The sequence below is a fragment of the Gracilinanus agilis genome, chromosome 1 (assembly GCF_016433145.1).
Source record: "Gracilinanus agilis isolate LMUSP501 chromosome 1, AgileGrace, whole genome shotgun sequence".
Classification (NCBI taxonomy): Eukaryota; Metazoa; Chordata; class Mammalia; order Didelphimorphia; family Didelphidae; genus Gracilinanus; species Gracilinanus agilis.
Genome location: NC_058130.1, coordinates 551,628,666 through 551,647,470, shown reverse-complemented (window position 1 = coordinate 551,647,470; position 18,805 = coordinate 551,628,666). Strand labels below are relative to the sequence as shown.

Genomic DNA, 18,805 nt, shown 5'->3' with positions numbered 1-18,805 from the left:
AGGAGCACCTGAGTGGAAATCATGTCTCTGATACTTGCTCAGTGTGTGATGGTGAACAAGTCACTTATTCTGAATGAATTTCCATTTCCTTATCTATAAAATGAAGAGGATATTTGTGGCATCTCCTTCACATTGCTGTTTTGAGGATAATACATGTAAAGCACCTTAAAGGTCGGGGTAAATCAGCATGTCAAGGATTGTCAAGTGCTTAGCATGTTAAATGTTAGTGTTTTTATAAACTATTTTGAAATGTGTAGAAAGAAGCATAATGTAAAAAAGTAGCAGATGACTTGTTTCAAATAAAAAGTTGTTGAGTAAACTAGAAAAGGAGTCCTTCCATACACCTTTTATTAGGTGCTGATACCTAAACCAGGAAGAGCAAAATTAGGAAAAGAACATTATAGACCAATTTAATTAATGAATGTAAATGCAAAAATTTTAAATAAAATTATTAACCAGGAGCTATAACAACCTGTCACAAAGTTTATATGTTATGAGCAAAGAGGATTTATAGCAATAAATGGTATGGGATGGTTATAAGGAAAACTATTGGCATAATTGATTGCATCAAGAAAAAATAATAAAAATTGTGTTTATATCAATAGATGCAGAAAAAGCTTTTGGACAACATTCACCATTCATTCCTGTTAAAAACATATGCATAAATGAATTTTTGCATGGATTAGTAAGAAGTATATATTTAAAACCATCAGCAAACATTTTTAATGCGGATAAGCCTTCTCTGTAAGATCCGGAATGAAATAAGAATGCCTACTTTCACCAACATTATTTATTATACTAAAAATGCAGGCAATAGCAATAAGAGAAGAAAAAGAAATTATATGTACATTTATATAATTCTAGAGATTCATCTTAAAATACAGTTTAAACTATCAATAATTTTGGCAGAAAAGCAAGATATAAAATAAACCCACATAAATCAGAAGCATTTCTATTTATCACTATCCTGTAAGAAGAGATACTTGGAAATAGCCCATTTAAATTAACCAAAGGTAGACTAAAATACTTAGTAGTATATTTTCCAAAGCAAATCCAAAAACTACATGGATGTGATCATAAAACTTTTTTTTCCCAAATTCAGAGTTAAATAATTGGAGAAATATTAATTGTTTATAACTGGGGCAGAGCCAATAAAGTTAAAATGAGAATCCTGCCTAAATTAACTTACTTATTCAATTGTATCTCAGTTAAATTACCAAAAATATTTTATTGACTTAGAAAAAATAATAATTACCATATATGTAATTCATTTGGAAAAACAAAAGATGTATAATATCCAAGAAAATGATGAAAAATATGTTAAGGAAGGAAGATTTAGCAGTATCAGATTTTAAACTATATTTTAATGTAATTATCAAAACTATCTGGTAATGTTTAAGCAATAGAAAAGTAGTTGGTAGTACAAAATAGACATAAAATAAATAGTCAAAAGATAATAGTAAACTGGTTTTTGACAAATGTGAAGTTCCACGTTCTTGGAATAAATTCAGTATTTGATAAAAATTATTGAGAAAACAGGAAAGCAGTTTGGCAAAAACTAGATATAGATCCATATCTTATATCATTTATGAAGATCAAAATCGATACATAGCCTAGGTGTAAATGGTACTTTTACTAGCAAATTAGAAGAACAGTGAGCATATTACTTATCAGACTTATGTATAGGAGAATTTATGAAGAAGCAAGAGATAAAATGCATTGTGAAATGTAAAATGAATAATTTTGATGCATTAAATGGAAAATTGTTTTGTACAAATAAAACTAATGTAGCCAAGAATAGGAGGAAAGCAATAAGGTGGGGAAAATGGTATAGATAATCTTTCAGATAGAGATCTTATATATAAAATATATAGAGAACTTTGTCAGATACATAAGAATATGAGTCACCCCCAATTGACATGAAAATATATGAGCAGTTTTTGGATGAAGAAATCAAAGCTATATATAACTACGTGAAAAAATGCTCTCAATCATTTATTAAAGAAATGCAAATCAAAATAACTTTGAGATATCACCGCATACCTATCAGATTGTATAAAATGATAAATAAAAAATAAAAATAAAAAAGGCCAAAATGACAAATATTGGAGAGGATTTGGAAAAATAGAGATACTAATACATTGTTGAGGGATTTTAGAGAATAATCTGGAATTATACTCAAAGAGTTATTGGCTATATATACCTTTTTACACAGTTATTTCACTATTAGGTTTATTTCCCAAGTTGACCAAAAAAGTAAAGGAAATTTATATGTTCTAAAATATTTGTAGGACCTCTTTTTGTGGTGGCAAAGAACTGGAAAATGTGAAGGAATGTCAATCAGTTGGGAAATGGCCGAAAAAGTTGTAGTATATGGTTATAATGGAAGATTATTTTGCCATAAATAATGAAGATGTCAAAAAAAAAACCTGGAAAGACTAATATAAAATGATGCAAAGTGAAATGAGCAGAATGTTGTATTCAATAATAATAATATATGCTGATCAACTATAATGTGCTAGTATTCTAGAGGGATGTTAGATGTTAAAATCCACCTAGGAAGTCTTCAGGGCCAATTAAGCACGGAACCCTTTGATTATGGAAATAAAGTTTATTTTAACAAAAGCAATAAAGGTAACTAGATAGGTATGACCCTAACCCTCTTTACACTACCTCCACCCAACTCCTATGTTCCCTGCTTAAGTGAAGCCTTCTGTTTCTTCTCTAGGCTCCACCTATACCTCCCTGTGATATCTAAAACCTTTCTGAAGCTATCTGACTTAACCTAAATTTCCTACCAATAATTAATAAAGAAAGAAAGGGGAAAACCTTTGGGTTTGGCTACTGTATTAAGTAACCAAAGTTATAGATGAAAAGCTTTGAATTACCTTTACCAATAGGAATTCTGGCACCTGGACTACTGGCAGATGAATTCTGGACTAAGTGAAATTGGTTTTCTCCAAGTAAATCCTCTACCTGTATGCCAAAGATTTCTCCATGAAATCCTGACCTTCCAGGGAGAATCCCTTAGAGCAAAACCCCTCCTTCAGCTTGAAATTGTAGGCAGAGAGACAAAAGCCACTCCCAGCTTGGATCAAATCCAAGAAGGAAGTAAAATTAAGTTATTTTCAGTTTTTTAGACTCCCACAATTCCTTTCTTACCCAGAATCGTTTCCCAGGGCTTATCTCAAAATTTTCTTTCAGCTAACCTTAGAAAACCAGACCATCCCTAAATATATATTCCTATACAACTGTGAGTGAACAAACAAAGGATCTAGGAAAACTCTAAGAAACTCTTGATTAAAAAGGATATCATCGGCCAAGGGTGGGGGGGGGGCGCGGGGGGGGGGAGTTGAAGGGGAAAGGTGGAGCATGAATCATGTAACCATGTTAAAAATGAATATTAATAAATGTTAAAAAAAATATAAAAAAAAAGGATATCTACAACCATAGAAGGAACTGATGAAGTCTGAATGAAGATTGAAACATACCATTTTCACTTTATTTCCTCCATGTATTTTTCTCTATTGTAAGCAATGAATGTCTTATTGTTTCACATCATCATAAACAGGAAAATATACATTATTTAATATATGTACAAACTATATCATATTACCTGCCTTCTTAGAGAGGGGAGAACGATGGGAAAAGGATGAAAAAAGAAAAACAATGAGATAAAAATTTTTGGATATAGGTAATGTGAGAATTGGTTTCTCTTAGATAAATATATTTGTTATAAATTATTACATATTTATAACTAAAAAAGCTATTGAATACTAGTACAAATTGTACTGGGATGGGAAGCATAATTGTTTTTCATTCTGTTGAAGATGTCTAGATTTTATAGGCACTACTGGACTTCTTATAATGAATTTGAAATAGCTTTCAGTAGAGCAGGGAGTTTAAGGGGCTGCTAGATGAGAGCAAGGTGTAGAGACATCAGATCCTGTGTTCAAATTTGGCCTCAGACACTTCCTAGTTTTTTGAGACCTGGACAAGTTACTTAATTCCAGTTCCCTAGCTCTTACCACTTTTTTGCCTTGGAACTAATACTTGATATCCATTTTTAGATGAAAGGTAAGGTGTTTTTTTTTTTAGAAGGGAAAAAGTGAGTTTGATAAGTAAAAATTATCTATTTCCAATATTCAATATTGTCATTTTTAAATGGAAGGTAAGTTTTTTGTTGTTTTTTTTAAAAGGGGAAAAAGTGAGTTTGATCTGTAAAAATTATGTTTCCAATCTTCAGTATTTTCTTCTTTATACTGAAGTCTTTTTTTTTTTTCTTTATAGCAGTGGTTAGCATCTCTATTTTCATGGGCATTGCTGTGCTTCCTACCTTAACGACATCTATTCTGTACTATAGGAAAGAAGGAAACAAGCGTTTAATAACCACCTACTGTTTGCTTGGTTCTTTACACCTATTATCTCATTTGATCTTTCCAACAACCCTGGGGGATACTTGCTATTATAATCTCCATTTTTTAGGTGAGGAAATGGAGGCAGACAGAGTTTTTAAATGATTTACTCATCACACAACTGCTGTAATCACAACAACCAATTCTGATAGTTCTTTACTTTTAAAAGTATAACAGAAATGGATGACTCCTAAAAACATTTTTAGTTCTTAACATGACCAGATTTTGACATTTAGTAAAAATCATTAAATAAAAGAACAGTCATGAATATGAAATGTTCCTGTCTTACTATAAAATCCTTGGATCTTAATAGACAGGACTTGCTTTACTGGACAGGAAAATACTTATGGGAAAAATGAATTTTGACCTAAGTTTTTTATGAGATGAAAGTAAAAATAGAATGCTGATTTTTAAAAAAACTCTTATCTTCCAATTTGGAATCAATACTGTGCATTGGCTCCACGACAGAAGAGCATTAAGGGCTAGACAATGAGGGTTAAGTGACTTGCCCAGGGTCACACAGCTAGGAAATGTCTGAGGCTAGATTTGAACCTAGGACCTCCCTTCTCTAGGCCTGGCTCTCAATCCACGGAGCCTCTTAGTTGCCTCCTTCAATGCTGAATTTTTTTTTTTTGGTTTTGTTTTGTTTTGTTTTTTTAAACCCTTAACTTCTGTGTATTAGTTCCTTGATGGAAGATTGGTAAGGGTAGGCAATGGGGGTCAAGTGACTTGCCCAGGGTCACACAGCTGGGAAGTGTCTGAGGCCGGATTTGAACCTAGGACCTCCCATCTCTAGGCCTGGCTCTCACTCCACTGAACCACCCAGCTGCCCCCTCAATGCTGAATTTTAAAGCAAGAGGAGTAGCAAAATCCACATGCATATGGAATGATACAATTATTGAATTTCACACCAGGTTCAGTGGTTAGGAGGAACTTTGTGAGATCTTCCATTCACCACCAAAAATGAAAGAAAGGGTTGTTGAATATTATTGAAATCCATATTTAATAAGAATGAATGAATAAGAGGGATGACATCTGGCTATTTTTACATGACTATTAAATCCATGATTGAATTAGAATGTGGGCACAGATTATATTTATTTATCAAATTAGGTAAGATCCATATATTTTTTATCTCATATTCATGGTTATTGATTGAAGCTTGGTAAAGTGAACTTTAACATGTGGGCAGCCCACATTTTTCACTCATTCTCAAATTATCTGAAATTTATTTGAAGGCACTTTGTGTGTTTTGTAGAAGCTTTATAAAAGACTGAGTTGAAAGACATTGGCAAAGGCATGTAGGTTATGAACTATGAATATTTTCTGCCAAACCATTGGCAAAATAGTTCTATTGATGTGATAAAGAAAAATTGATGGTTGATGATGAGTGCTTTTACTTGGGGAACAGTCTCTCTAATTATAAGTAGGGCATTTAGAGAACATTTTGTTAGTTATTAGCTTGATCCCCAAAAGTCTATTTCACCCAAGTCTGATAGAAAACAGTTCATATTGTGTCTACACAATATTAAAGTAACTAGTAGATTACACAGTTGGTACTGCACAAGGGTGTGAAAGTGTGGAATAAGAAGCAATATTTCACTGGAAAAAGAATTCAGAGAAGTTGTTTAGACTTGGAGGCAACTGATTACTTCACTGTATTTTTTACTCCATAGCCCGTGATTATAATGTTTCAGCCACATCACCTATTTGAAGAATATCTTTTAGATTGTTGCAAGGTGCTAGAGAAATAATATTCTTATTTTTAACTTTAAATTCAACATAATAAAACTAAACTTTGCAAGGTGATTCCATATACAAGCACAGTCAAACAGAGTCATTATCAATAGCATGTCAGAGTTCTTAAAAAACATCTGGTCTATTGAAAATCTGCTTTTATTTGGAGACAGAGGACCCAAGCTCAAATCCCAGGTCTGCTACTTGATTGATACCTGTGAAAGCTTGGGTTAAGTCTCTTGTTCTTAGGACTGTCTTAATTCTTGATCTTTAAAATGAATTGGTAGACTCCCTGACTTCTGAGGTTCCTTCTATCCAAATTTCTGATACTATGCCTGTCTCATCTCAGGTGAGCATTGAGAGATAGAAAGGCTGATTTTCCATGAGCTCATCTTATTCCCTGATTGTCAACTAGGCATTTGGAGATAAAAATATAACCATTTTGCTGGCGGAAAAGTTGTGGTTTCCAAAAGTTCACTAGGAAACGTTTCATTGTTGCAGAATTTATTTATTATCCCAGAATCTCTAATAAGGTTGTATGGAGTTGCCTGGAGTATACTATAGGGAATTAGCAAAGTGAAGGTGATTACAGGCAGAGGAAAAAAAAAAAGATTCCAGAACTTTGAGAGGGTGGCTTGAATGAGTCAGTTACTCCCTGGACTTTCTCTTGGATGGGGGGGATAGCTATTTTTCTCTTTATAGCCTTCTTTGGAGAAATCAGTTACCATCAAGAGATCTTTGCCTGGAGTTTGGTCGAGTTATAGGTGGACATTTTTGTCAGTATCCTTACTCCCTCTCCAAATTGGATTTTATTGGCTGTATCCAACTGTATTCCTGTTTGGAGGACAATATACATGACACCCCAAATCTATTCAGCTGGACCTGTTCACCTTCCAGTTTCCTTTATTTTAACATCTCAATAGGAACTCTGGTTAGGTTTTAATTAGGCAGCTGAGGGATTTTTAGTGTGGTCAAAGTAGTGTCATTTTGTTGGACCTTGGGGGAGGGATTCCAAGTTGTGTTTAATTTAGTTACTCTCACTCCCTTACCTACCTGTCCCAGTTTGTTAATAAACTTTGTTATGTCATCTATCAGCCTCTCCTTGAGTATTCTTACCCAGATCTCATGGTTTGGCACATCACTAAAAGTTAAGAACCCAGTTTGAATCCCCAGCTAGATACCTTAGTGATACATCATTTACCCATTCTACCAACCCCCCCTTTATTTTTTCAGTGAAGAGACATAACACTTATAAACTCACTCTATAATCCTAGCTACAAGAGAGGCTGAGGGACCTCCTGAGTTCTATTGGACTATTAATTAGGTGCTTACATTAAATTTAGTATTAATTTGATGCTCCCTACTCCTCCAGTCATGAGGACCTCCAGATGGTCTAAGAAGGAACAAACTGGTCCAGGACAGAAACAGAGCAGGTCAGAGCTCTCATCTTACTAAGAATGGAATGAGTCCATGAATGGCCTGGAAAGTAGGAGAGACTCAGAGAGACCCAGTTTTTAAAAAAATGACAAGAAAGGAAGAGATAAGAAAAACTAGGCATAAACAATTGTTTTCATTTTGGGGCAACAAGTAGATTGGCTGCATTTTCATTTAACCTCTTTTAATGTCAGATAGACTGGCTGTCCTGTGGATAATGAACTTGAATGATGCTTAGAGGGAAGGCATCTCTTGGTAGAATAAAAAGGTTACAGTAAAGTCTCAGTGAGAATGAGAGAATGATGTAGTATCCAAGTAGACAGGACGGCCATCCATCAGATATGCTGGAGAACAGATTCCTGTGTTAGATGAGAAAATAGACAATAGAAAAAAGACAATCTGGATCATCTCTGTTTCTTTGACTTTGGGATAATTGTTTTCCTTCCTCTTCCCCACTTCTCCAGCTCCCCAGCAAAACAGAAACCACCCTTTAAACCAGCCCATGTGCAGTCTTCAGAATTTTGAATGGTTACAGGAGAACAAGCTGTGTGAATTTTCTCTTTTCTGTTTATTTGAATCATTCCTCATAATACTTGATTATCCATAAGAAGATGCTTTTAAATTTTAATTCAAAATATTAAATAATAATTTTAGTTATTAAATCAAGGTTATCATTTGATATATCCTTAAAAAAACACACTACTCTATTAGAGAACAGCTAGGTGACTCAGTGGATTGAGAGCCAGGCCTAGAAATGGGAGTTCAAATCTGACCTCAGACATTTCCTAGCTGTGTCACCCTGGTCAAGTCACTTAACCTCCTTTGCCCAACCCTTATGATTCTTATGCCTTAGAACCTATACACAGTATTGATTCTAAGAAGGTAAGGGTTTTAATTAAAAAAAAACTAGTATTAGCCTCATCTGGGTTCACTAATGAACACTGAATTATAGTTTAATTGCTGTCAATGTAACTAAGTGTCTGTACATGCCAGTTTTAATTTGTATGAGTGTGGTGCCAGATGGAAGAAATGCATTGCCTATTTATAAGCAGCAAGTGGTATTTACTAAAATTTTCAGATCCTCTAGCTGAGCGAATAAGGATTTGGAATTCATAAAAAAATATCATAGACATAATCTAAAATAAATAGTACACTGCAATGTATTTGTCAAACAATTGATGATGAAAGTAGTCAGTGTGTCTTTGACTTCATTTAGAATAACAAACAATAAGGAAGATTATGCTACAAATACATGAAAAGATATTTCTGTTTATCCCAAGTGGAGCCCCTTTCATCTTGGGAATATTATATGGGTTGTGTGAACAACAGTCATCAATTGATTTTCTTGAGGTCATTTGTGATGTTCAAAGTTGATTTTTCTTAGTATATCCTCAAGAATTTTGGACTTGCAGGAAGGCTTTCATCATTGGTTGTGCATTAGGCACATTGGGAACAATCCAGATGAAATATTGGCCAGTCTCAAAGAAATCATCTGTTCCCTCCTCCCATTCTATAAAAATGCATTAAAAATTCCAGAGAGGGGAAAAAACACACACACAGGGTCATTGTGAAAGCTGCCAGTGACTGTATACTCTGGTTCCCTGGAATGTTGGCTGATTCAGAGAAGATTGGCCAAATGCACAGTTCTCAGAATGTATAAGGTAAAGGTCTTACATATCTTGGTGATAATGATCATGCTGGTTTCTGTTTTTCTCATTCTCTCTGACAAGTTGTAGTGCAAATTGATTATTTCACTTGCCCCAATTTATATTTATTTTTCCATTTTCCCTTTCTCCTTTCCTACCCATTCAACTTCACCCTAGGGCAGTGAAGGGCAAACTTTTTAAAGAGGGGGCCAAAGTAAAGGAAATGCTCATCTGTCAGTCTGTTTCTAAGGCAACTCTTGAAGTTTCCTGGAATTGTATCCTTCTCATTGTATTCCTGAGATTAGGAATAATGTTGTGCTGCTGGATAGAACATTTCAGGGGGCCACATCTGGCCTGAGGGCAGTAGTTTGCCCATCACTGCTCTAGGGGAAGAAAAAAATGATATGGAAAACAAGGCCTTGTAACACATATAAGTATAAAAATGCAAAACAAATCTGCATATTGGCCATTAAAAAAAATGCATCTCATTCTGCCATTCCAAGGTAACAACTTTTAAAAACCAGTTGATTCTATTTTTCAGAATTTCACGTTAGTGCCAGTTCTGAGCCCCAGTGTCTTGTGACTTGCTTTTCTTTTATTTCTAGCTTAGCCATAATCTAACAAGTTACTTAACATCTCCAAGCCTCAGTTTCCTCATTGGAGTAAACTAAATGATCACTATTCTTCCTTCCAGTCTAACATTAGGATTTCGAGTTAGAAAGGATCTTAACATTTATCTAATCCCATACCATTTATTGATGAAAGAATCAATAAAGAAAAACAGGAAGATGGTGGTTTGTTTATAGTCACACATATTATAAGCAGTAAAGCCATGATTTTAATATGAATCTTATAGTTCTACATTGTGTCTTAACTTTGATTTATGAAAGAAGAGATTAGTTTTTTATGTTTTGTGATTTTGCATTATTGGCTTAACTTTTTTTATAATCATATCTTAAGAATCAAAAGGTTCCCAATTTACTTATGAGCAATTCTAATTATCACAAAGTCTTTCTCCACATACTCTTGCCATCCCATTTATTTTGTGTTTCCCATCTTTTGTTGGGCATTTTGTCGTTTCTTTTTCAGAAATTTATTTATCTCCTTAAAGAACAGTAGTAAAATAAAATTTGAGTAGTGCTACTGAATAATAGTCCTAGTGTATAATAATTGCTATTGGGGTCCTCTCCCTTTATTAACATTCCTCTTATCCACAATATTTCAAGTCCTTTTTATAATATTTATAAAAGATCTTACAGTCCATCCTTTCTAAGGTTTTTGGGAAGAAGGTTATATTTTGTTAAAGGTTTCTTCTTCTCCCTCCCCTTCAGCCCCCAAACTTTGACTATAGTAGTTAGGTAGGTTGTTTTTGTTTTGTTTTGTTATTTGTTTGGTTGTTTGGTTGTTTATTTGATTTTTATTATAAACCCTTATCTTCTGTCTTGGAGTCAATATTGTGTGTGTTGGCTCCAAGGCAGAAAAGTGGTAAGGGCTAGGCAATGGGGGTCAAGTGACTGGCCCAGGGTCACACAGCTGGGAAGTATCTGAGACCAGATTTGAACCTAGGACCTCCTGTCTCTAGGTCTGGCTCTCAATCCACTGAGCAACCCAGCTGCCCCCTCTTTTGTTTTGCAAATGTGGTTGTGTTTACTGTTTTACCACAATAGAATCATCCTTGAATCCCTAGTATAAATTAAACTTGATTGTAGCAAATGATTTTTAAAAATAAATTGCTGTGATATTTTTGCTCAAATTTTATTTAAGACTTTTGACTTAATATTCACTAATAGTATTGATTTGTAATTAGTTCTCCTTCCCCATTTTAGGTATTAAGACTATATTCAGGGGCAGCTGGGTAGCTCAGTGGAGTGAGAGTCAGGCCTAGAGACAGGAGGTCCTGGGTTCAAACCCGGCCTCAGCCACTTCCCAGCCGTGTGACCCTGGGCAAGTCACTTGACCCCCATTGCCCACCCTTACCACTCTTCCACCTATGGGACAATGCACCGAAGTACAAGGGTTGAAAAAGGAAAAGAAAATAAAAGACTATATTCACCTCCTAAGAGAAATTTCTCAATGTGGGAATAATGTGAATATTGGTATTAATTGTTCTTTTAAAGTTGAATGGAATTGGCTTGTAAATCCACCCAGATTAGTTGGTTTTCCTCCATCTACTTTACTAGTTCTTTTACAACTAGTTCATTTGGAGGAAATAATCTACTATGGAAACAAAAATAATGTAAAAAAAAAGATATCAGTAAAAACATACTTAAAACATAAAAAAATAAGATGCTCTCTGTGTATCCATCTTTCCATCTATCTATCCACTTTATTATAGATTTCAGCTTTTACTGTCCTGAATGCTATTCAATTGAATAGAAACATGCCACTCCTTTGTATTTGTCTTTAGTTTTGCTTCCCATCCCATGTATGTATTCTTTAATCTCAATTTAGTTGATGAATTATCTGTTCAGACACATCCATCTTTTTAGACAGTTCTCCATTTTCCTGATCTGAATCAATTGTTATTTAATCACTAAGATTTTTGGTTGTTGAGAGCCTTCTGTCATATTCTTCAGGTGAATTCCCTTTTAGAGTCTTTTGCCTTAATGCCCTACCCATCCTAATTATGATGTATGAACTCTATTCCTCGAAAATCTTAAGACCCATATTTGATTGTACTTAGTATTTGTAGCCTTATCAATCACAAATTCTAAAATAGCTTAGTCCCTTTATATCTTTCTATAGTGAAGAGATATATTTTCCCCTGATGCAACAACTCTCATTGAAGGAACTACTAGGATTGTGAACTTTGACAGCCGTACATTTCTCCAGTCAAATTACTAATCTGTTATGTTAACACATACCTTGGATTAACGAAGTAGTTTATAAATCTTTAAAATTGTAGTCCCATCATAGAAGAGAGAGAGAGAAGGAGGGAGAGAAATTGTGAATGTGTGGGCAATCACTCTTGCACAATAATCTATGCACATTTATAATTCCTGGCATCCTGTTTTACTAACTGCTCCCTGTCTTTCCCCAGTCACCTGCACAATTATCTCAGATGATTTCCTTATCAGTGATTCACCAAACCTAGAGAGGCTTGTGAAGATTCCTGCAATTATTTTGTATTTACCAGTAAAATATCATTATGCATGTAATGACACCCTTTAACTTCAACTTGTGTCCCCATCTGCAGCTGATCAGCTCTGTCTGTATTGCCAAGGAATCACCTGTACGTGATTGCCCTTGACAGCCCATCCAAGGTGCCTTCTAACTCCAATTCATGCTTACAATTCTTCAATTATTTCTTTAGTTATCATTTTCTAAAATGTACATTGTTAACTACTGATTCTTAAGCAAAGAACAATCAGAGCTCTCTTTTTATGCAAAAAAAGATGCTCAAAAACTAGTATAGTTGGGACACTTATCTTTTTTCCTAAAAAGCCTTTTGAAGGAAAAGACTAATTCCCAGTATCAGAATGAATACCATCAAATTCATTACAAAGGCACTAAATAAATTAAAATGTGTAATTGCATCTTTATCTAAACATTCATACTGAGTGATTGATGTACCATTCTTCCATAATACATACAAACAAATTGCAAACTCATTAAAAATGAATATTTTGATGTTCATTTAATCAATCAGTACTAAAGTCATTTCACAATATTTGAAAATAAGGTCAGAGAAACTGCCTATAAAATTTTTATGTAGCTTCTGAACAGAACAGCTGGCATTCTTACTGTCCTGGTGAAAAAGTACTGTGGAAATTCAGGGCCACTAAAATTACAGTTGCAATAAAAGTACAAATTTAGATATTTAGTGTTATTTCTAATCTTCTCTGCAGAGTCTATTTGTTTAGTAAGTTTTTGTTAGAGCATACTGTGTAAGACTCTGTGGCATAAGAAATAGTCTTTGCCCTCAAGAAGCTTGTATTCTATTGGGGGAAACAAATGTGTTTAAGTATAAATAAATACAAGTTTTATACAAAGTAATTAGAGGGTACTAGTAAGCAGGGAATCAGTAAAGGCCTTATGTAAAGTAGTTTTTTTTTTCTTATAGTTAAAGAAAAACAGCAGAAATTCTTTAGTAGAGGACTTACATGGTAAGGCCTACACTTTAGGAATAGAAATTTAATAGGTTTTAGGGAAATAAATTAGAGGTAGGATAGAGTGGAGGCAGGAAGCTGTTGCTAGGAAAAATGCCATTAGGGCCAGAATTTAACAGTTTGGCTTTGTGAATGAAGGGTACAATTGCAAGAAATGTTAAAGACATAGAATCAGTCAACACACCTTTACTGTTTACTGTGTGCAAGGCATGTGCTAAGTACTTGGAATATCAATAAATATGGAATCTTGGTCTCTGCACCCAGAGAGCTCACATTTGAATGATGAAGATAACATACAAATAACTAGGTATGTGCAGAATCTGTATAATATAAGTGGGAGGCACTCTCAGAAGGAAGCACTATGGGGAGTGAGTGAAGGAAAGGGGAAAGAGGACCAGGCTGAAGACAGTTTTGTTTTGTTTTGTTTTAAAAAACCCTTACCTTACATCTTGGAGTCAATACTGTGTATTGGCTTCAAGGCAGAAGAATGGTAAGGGTAGGCAATGGGGGTCAAGTGACTTGCCCAGGGTCACACAGCTGGGAAGTGTCTGAGGTCAGATTTGAACCTAGGACCTCCCATCTCTAGGCCTGGCTCTCAATCCACTGAGCTACCCAGCTGCCACCTGAAGACCTTTTGAAGAAAGAATTTGAGTTGCGCCTTGAGAAAGGGCTGCTAAGAAGCAGAGGTGAAAGAGAAGTCTATTCATCCCCATGCCTGGGGATGGGAGGGGAAACAGCCAGTGCACAGAGTGAAGTGATGTGTTTGAGGAACATCAAGAAGGTCATTGTCAATGGATGGCATAGTTCATGGAGGTGGCAGTTTATAAAGGATTGTATAAGCCAAACAGGATTTCATTTTTGACCCTAGAGATAATAGGAAACAACTGGAGTTTATTTTAAGAAAATCGTTTTGGCAATTGAGTTGAGGATGGATTGGAGTAAGGAGAAACTTGAGGCTGTGGGAGCAACCAGAAAACCACTGTAATAGTTTAGTCTACAACTGGATGTTAGAAGTTTGAGCCTGGTTGATTATCCTCTTTATAGTAAATGGTAATTTCGGAAGAGCGAATTTGAAGGGGGAGAGATGATAAATTCCACTTTGGACATGTTTTTGGTGAGATGCCTATGGGACATCCAGTTTAATATCTCCAGAAAACAGTTGGTGATGCATGATTGGAGCAGAAGAGAAGAATAGAGCTCGATATATAGTTCTTGGAATCAACTTATAAAGATAATTGAACTCCTGGGAACTGATGAAATCATCAAGAATGTGTTACATATGGGATTTTTAAAGAGTGAAAAGTTATGCCTATATTCTTTTCTTTCAAACATTCTCATTTCCAACTCTATTCCCACAATTAAACTCTGTCTTTTCAAGAGGGAGATTCTTTGACCAGCTCTTGATGAAAAGAATTGTTGTTAGATATCTAAGTTTAGGGGATCACAGAATCTGAGCCTTTGAAGAGGCATCTTTGTCCATTTATTTTTTAACTTGGCTCTCTTCTCAATAGGTGTTCATCCCATCTTTGCTTCACAATATCTAGGGAGGGGGAAATGTTATATCACATTCCTCCTCTTCCTACCTTTTAGGAAGGTTTTTCCTTATATCAAGCCTAATTCTTCCTCTCTATAATTTCTTCCTAGTTCTACTTTGTAGACAAAAAAAGAGCATGTTTAACATCTCTTGTGAGCGACAGCCTTGAACACTCAAAATGTATTTTATTTTTTTTCTATCTCCCTTACATAGCTTTTCACCACCCTCAACATATCCTTCCCAGTTTTGTTTTTTAATTCCTACTTCCTTCCACCAAACCTCATAAATCATGATTTCATGACCCTTCACTCTCCTGGTTATCTTCCACTGGACACTTTCTGGCTCATTAATTTGCATAATGCATGACCACAGAAGTGATCACAAAATTCCCAGACAAGTTGGACATCTGGGCATTATGTCTTTCTTTTCTTTTCTTTTTTTTTAAAAAAAATCCTTACCTTCCATCTTAGAATCAATACTTTGTTATTGGTTCCAAAGCAGAGGAGTGGTAAGGGCTAGTTACTTGCCCAGGGTCACACAGCTAGGACATGTCTGAGGCCAGATTTAAACCAAGAACCTCCTTTCTACAGGGTTGCCTCTCAATCAGTTGAGATATCTACCTACTTCTTATCATATCTTTCTTAATACTGCTTTCTTGGATATGGAGCTGCATCAGGTAACTGAATGAATGGAGTCTCTGGATCAGTTTGTGATGGATACAAGAACAGAGTGTGCTGCATGGACTGGTGTAAAGATAAAAGGATGATAGTGAGCTCTTCTCAGATTGGGAAACTGATAATGGTGGAACTCCTTAATAACTAATGAAGAACATGAATTTGCTATGCGCTGCACCTGACTGATGAAATGTACCTATGCTCCATTGGGATGTGCCATTTCTTATGATGGCTTAGAAAATAAATGCTCTGTGTGTATCCACTGATTTTTGACAAACAATGAAAACATGACTGCCAAAAAAGAAATCTGTCACCATGCATACCAACTAGTTTTCAGCTTTCAGCTTCACCAAACTCTTAACAAAGAGACCCATGGCATGAAAAAGGTTAAAAAAAACCTCATTCTAAAAGAATTTCTATTTTCCTTTGATTGTCTATATACTTAAAGATTCCTGAAATATAGTGCTATCCCACCACACCAGAGATGGTTTTTAAGAGTTTGCGTAACCTAATTCCAAAGGCCTCTTGATGGAACAAGTGATCCACCTCCACATAGAGGGCAGATCAACTCTGAGTTCAGATTAAAGCATATTTTCTTTTGTTTAAAAAAAAAGTCAGCTTCCAAACTTGACTTTTATTGAAAACTTCTACATCAGTTTTATAGGAGCAATCTTGTTCAGTTATGACTCCCCACAGGCAGTATTTGTGAAATTTTTAAAAATTCTTACATGCAAGACTTTGCATTTATCCCAGTACTTAGCACAGTGGTAGGTACTTAAATAAATATTTATTGATTGATTAATCTCTGTTAAATTCTCATCTTTGTTCACTTAGTTAGGCCAACATTTTAACCTATCAAATTCTCTTTGGATGTTGACTTTGATATGTGACATGTAATCTATCCGTCCAGCTTGGCAACATCTATCGTTCGGGATGTCTGTATATCAAAAAACACTTGATTTCATTAGTACAGGAATTTCCTCTACCATTGCACACACCAATCTGTCTTTAATAGCCATAGAGAGTTGCCTGACGTATTGAGAGAAATAAAGAATGTGCTCTGTCTCAGAGCTACTAAATAGGAGATAGGATGCAAACTCCCAAATGCCTCCTAGAGCATCTTTTCTACTGTACTATAATGCCTCAATGCAGGTAGTTACACTGCCTTATTTACTTATTTTTGTTTTGGTGATTGTTGTTTTCTTACTTTTTAGTTACTATTTTCACTTTCCCATTTAAAACCACTCAGCTGCCCTAAAATTCATTTATAAAATCTTTTTTACACTAGTAGAAATGGAATTTTGCATGTATCTGGTTGTAACATAATGAGGTGTTTTTATCATATTTATTTTGAATACCTTTCCCCTCAGGTCTTTGTTCTCTTCTCACATAGAGTCTCTGAAAACACAGAAGGCAATTCACTTCATGATCTATGAATATATTGGCCTCTAATTCTAATCAGATAATATTCAAGCATTCACAAAACATGAGAAAGCAATTTTTATTCCTCTACAGTCTCCTGTCTATCTTCCTTTGTTTTGTCTGTCCATATATCCAGGTCTGTTAAGTGCTTTCTCATTATTGTATCTTTCCTGAAATTGCTTTTGGGGAGACATTGTTTAAAAAATGCCAATATACAAACAAATTCAATTAAGTATGAAAAGCAATTACAATATTTGGAATCTTTCCTTTCACAGAGATGCTACAGTTAAACAGGCACAACTCATTAGCACTAATGGGAAAATTTCATTATTAACATGTATGAGCCTAAACAACTTAAATGTGTTTCTGTTCCTCCTCTCTTTCTTTTTTGCTGTGTAACTTGATTATTCCAAGCATACTAAAAACCAGAAGAGGTGCTGTTTTCTCAAACATGAATCTCAAATCATATATTTTATTAACATGATTTTGGATTTTATATGCCCATTTCGAAAAGAAGATCTTATTTTGTAAACAAATTCTCATAACCATGCCAAAGACCTGACCAGAACGAGGTTCCTTTCCATAATTCCCATGTTAATAAATGGGAATTAGATGACTACACAGTTTCATGCAGTTTACATTTCTGTATTTCACGGAATCAACAGTCTTAGTCTTAGGCCCTCCAACAGTGAAAAATTCTACCCATCCATTGTAGAATATTCTATGTGCTTCTCTAATTCTTTTGCATGTTTTCATTTAAATTGGGGCCCTTCTTCAAATGATTCATTATGAAGTGAAATCTTCATTCAGATATCCTGGTTTTATTCCCAATGAGGATTAGAATAGACTATAATAGAAAAGCTGAGAAATGTGTTCGATCTTACATTTGATGTCTATCTTTCAGTCTTCATTTAAAAGTGTTCTTGGCATAGTTGTTTTTTTTTTGTTGTTGTTGTTGTTTTTTTTTTTTTTTTTTTTTTTTTGTATTTTAAACCCTTAACTTCTGTGTATTGACTGATAGGTGGAAGAGTGGTAAGGGTAGGCAATGGGGGTCAAGTGACTTGCCCAGGGTCACACAGCTGGGAAGTGTCTGAGGCCGGATTTGAACCTAGGACCTCCCGTCTCTAGGCCTGACTCTCAATCCACTGAGCTACCCAGCTGCCCCGATAGTTGGTTTTTAATAAGAAGATCTTTGCAGATTTGTTTTTGCTTCTCTATTGCTTCTCATTGTTTTGTGAAGCCATATTACTTGTAGTAAGCCTTTATTCTATGTAACATCTTACAGATGTATTTGAATTAAAAACTTAAGTGTTCCCTTTGTTGTTATACCAAATGTTTAGACTTTTAAGAACTGATTTCTTAAAGCATTGCTTTAAATCAGAACAGAATTGTTTTATTCATTTGGGTGTCATAGGTTCATAGATTTAGGACTGATGATGTTTAGTTATATTTAGTTGTGTCTGATTCTTTATGACCCCATTTGTGGCTTTCTTGACAAAGATACTGGAGTGTTTTGCCATTTCCCTCTCCAGCTCATTTTAGCGATAAGAAAACTGAGACAAACAGGGTTAAGCAGCTTGCCCAGGGTCACACAGCTAGTAAGTGTCTGAGGCAGGATTTAACTCAGGAAGATGTGTCTTCCTATTTTCAGGTTTGGTACCCTATCTGCTCTTCTACCTAGTTGCCAGATTTAGGACAGAAAGAAGCTGTGTGTCCTTTCATTTAACAGATGAAGAAAATGAGATAAAATGGTCTTGCTTAAGGTCGCACCTAAGGTAAAATATCTTGCCCAAGTTAGTAAATGACAAAACTGGGATTTTAACCCTCAGGTTCT

The 18,805-nt window shown here is 35.0% G+C and overlaps 1 protein-coding gene across 1 annotated transcript in view; it reads left to right on the top strand.

The window, feature by feature from the left end:
* L3MBTL4 (L3MBTL histone methyl-lysine binding protein 4) overlaps positions 1–18,805 on the top strand; it is a 435,253-nt gene that overhangs the window by 200,213 nt on the left and 216,235 nt on the right. The window contains 1 exon segment of the mRNA XM_044666781.1: positions 5,922–5,948. Coding sequence (XP_044522716.1) covers positions 5,922–5,948 — 27 coding nt within the window.